The 2,912-nt window shown below is 47.0% G+C and overlaps 1 protein-coding gene across 1 annotated transcript; it reads right to left on the bottom strand.

Moving 5' to 3' along the window:
- Nucleotides 1-538: 538 nt before the first annotated feature.
- On the bottom strand, nucleotides 539-1,834 carry BECN2 (beclin 2). The gene has a single exon (XM_040262843.1). The coding sequence runs from the start codon at nucleotides 1,832-1,834 to the stop codon at nucleotides 539-541; it is 1,296 nt and encodes a 431-aa protein (XP_040118777.1).
- Between the last annotated feature and the right edge of the window lie 1,078 nt (nucleotides 1,835-2,912).

Raw genomic sequence — 2,912 nt, 5'->3', positions numbered from 1 at the left:
AGGAAAAATGGGAGAGAGGACAAACGTGCTGGGAAAGACAGCAATAACTTTGGGGTTGCTCGGGACAATAATTTTAAATTAGTGCCTGGGAGGCCATTCATTTTTAAAGTAAACATATATAAGACTTCCCTGGTGGTGCAGATAGGAATCTGCCTGCCAATGCCGTGGACATGGGTTCGATCCCTAATCCGGGCAGATCCCACATGCCAAGGAGCAACTAAAACCCATGGGCCACAACTACTGAGCCTGTGCTTTAGGGCCCATGAGCCACAACTACTGAGCCACAGCTGATGAAGCCATGCCCCTAGAGCCTGTGCTCCACAACAGGAGGAGGAAGCCACCACAAACAGAAACCTGAGCACCGCAAGGAAGAGTAACCCCTGCGCCCCACAACTAGAGAAAGCCCATGCGCAGCAACAAAGAGCCAGCACAACCAAAAATATATAAATACATGCTTCAGTTTTAAATTTTATCTGATAACACTTTCGCAAGTAAAATATATTAAATCAAAAAAATAATCTCCCCCTCGTAGAACAAGTTATTTTCGACCATACCTTAAGGAGACCCAAGTGAGACTACACTTAAAATTTATAAGCATGAGCTTGAGTGCCTTGGTCCAGTCCTCCTCCATGTTCAAGTGGGTTCTGATGGAATAGAATCCCCTGCTGCTTCCAGGGTCTTCCATCAGGCCTTTCTTCACATGAATCTTGTAGGGCAAACAGAGACCCGACTCACCTCTCTCAGCTGCCTCCTTGAACTGCTGCATGCAGTCCAGGAAAGCCATCATAGCCTGATCAAACTTGTTATGTAAGAAAACATTCTGCTTCCCACTAGAAAACAACGGCAACTCAGCACAGTCATCTATTAAAGACCTCAGGTAGGAGTGGTTTCCGCAGGGGAAGAGACGGTACCGCTGAAACTCCAGTCCAATTGTTTTGGCCAGGGCGAGGAGCAGCAAGGCTGTCTGTCCCCAGGCCGCATTGATCTCATTCCAGCACACAGGGACAGTGGGGAGGCGGCCCAATCTGAAGTTATTGATGATGGTTAAGGGGCCGTCTTGCCAGATCTCAAAGGTGGCATTAAAGATGTCGGTTTTCTCCAACTGATTCCACCGGATCTGGGCATGCTGGAGCCGCATCTCCACACTGCTCAGCTCCTCCTGTAGTTCTAATTGTTGCCATTTCAGTTGACTATAATCCTTCCGGTACTGCTTTTCCTGCTGCTCCAGCATCTTAGTCTCTGCCTGGGCTGCCTCAAGGTCGGCTGCTACCCTTTCTTGGTTCTTTTCCACCTCTGCCACTTCCTGGAGGAGCCTTGCTTCCTCCAACTCCATGCCCTTCAGCTTCTCCTGCAGCATGTCCATCTCATCCTCAGTCACCCGCATCCTGGTCTCCAAACAGCGTTTGTAGTTCTGAACATCAGATTCTGTGATGGCGAGTTCAATGTCCAGTACCTCTAAAAGATAGTCGGTACAGTCCACACACAGCGGGTGGTCCACCTCTGTTTCACCAGAGAGGATGTCGGAACTGTCCCTAATAGTCTTCTGGATGCTGTCGAGACTCCTCCAGGGCTCCAACTTTCCAAGCAGGGTGAAGTTGGAATAGTCCAAGGACATCCCACCACTTGGGGGGTGAGGAGTCCTGCAAAAGGCACCATCCTGTAGATTTTCAAGGTTTGCCTCCTCCTTGGAGGGAGGGCCTCCCTCCTGTGTTTCTCTTGTCTCTCCCTGAGCTGAGATAGGCATCGAAGCTCCAGGTTCCTGGGAGGGCCCCATGGAATGATTCAGTTTCAGGGCCTGGCTGCAGCGCTGGCAAAGAAAGCAGGGGTGGGACATGGTGGAGGTCTTGACTCTCAACTTGGCACTGCTTCCTCTGGGTCAGCGGTTAGTTAACCATTTATACCTTTTAGAACTCCTTCTAAAACCTCATATCTCATCTTGTCACTCTCCTTAAAACCTTACAATGGTACCCTCCTTAAATACTTTTAGACCTCCCTTGCCTCCTTATAGGCTTTCTTTCTAAAAAGAAAAGCCAATCATCTTACTCCACCCTTAGAAAGAATAATCTTTCTAAAACTAAAATCTGGTCATGGGTACATCCCTCCTTAAAATGTTTAATGCCCTTATCTTACCTTAATATAAAGTCTAAACATCTTAACCTGACACCAAGGCCTCTGCCCATCTTTCCAACTGTTTCACATTTCCTGCCACCCACACTGTGGGCTCCTGCATAATAACTGAATTTCAGCTCTTCCAACATTTCTTATTGCTCCCACTGACTGGAACACTCTTCCTTCCCTTCTTTACCTGGATGACTTCTACCCATACTTTGGGTTAGATGTCATTTCTTCCTGAAAGCCTTCCCTGACTACAAAATTTGGGTTTTCTGTTCTGATGACACACTTCACATTCTTTATCTCATAGTAATGTAATGGGCATACATGAAAATTTTATTAATATTTGTTTAATTAACAAATCACATCAAATAAAGTAGCTTGGATGGGGGTGGGGGGGGTTAGTCGCTAAGTTGTGTTGGACTCTTGCAACCCCATGGACTGTAGCCTGCCAGGCTCCTCTGTCTATGGCAAGAATACTGGAGTGGGTTGCCATTTCCTTCTCCAGGGGATCTTCCCAACCCAGGTCTCTTGCACTGCAGGCAAAGTCTTTACCAACTGAGCTACAAAGGAAGCCCACACCTACTGAAGCCTGAGTACTCTAGAGCCCATGCTCCGCAACAAGAGAAGCCACTGCAATGAGAAGCCCACACACTGCAACTAAAGAGTAGGCCCTACCCATTGCAGCTTAGGAAAGCCTGCATGCAGCAATGAAGACCCAATGCAATCAAAAATAAATACATCTATTTTAAAAAATTATTAGAAACTGGCTGAAAAACACTTTTCTACTTGTTAGATGG

Source organism: Oryx dammah, unplaced genomic scaffold (assembly GCF_014754425.2).
Source record: "Oryx dammah isolate SB20612 unplaced genomic scaffold, SCBI_Odam_1.1 HiC_scaffold_21, whole genome shotgun sequence".
Taxonomy (NCBI): domain Eukaryota; kingdom Metazoa; phylum Chordata; class Mammalia; order Artiodactyla; family Bovidae; genus Oryx; species Oryx dammah.
The sequence above is the reverse complement of the archived record's forward strand: the minus strand, read 5'-3'. Positions and strand labels throughout refer to the sequence as shown.

What these genes read in the sequence shown, in the direction of transcription:
- BECN2 (XM_040262843.1), bottom strand. Translation starts at nt 1,834, where the DNA reads ATGTCCCACCCCTGCTTTCTTTGCCAGCGCTGCAGCCAGGCCCTGAAA.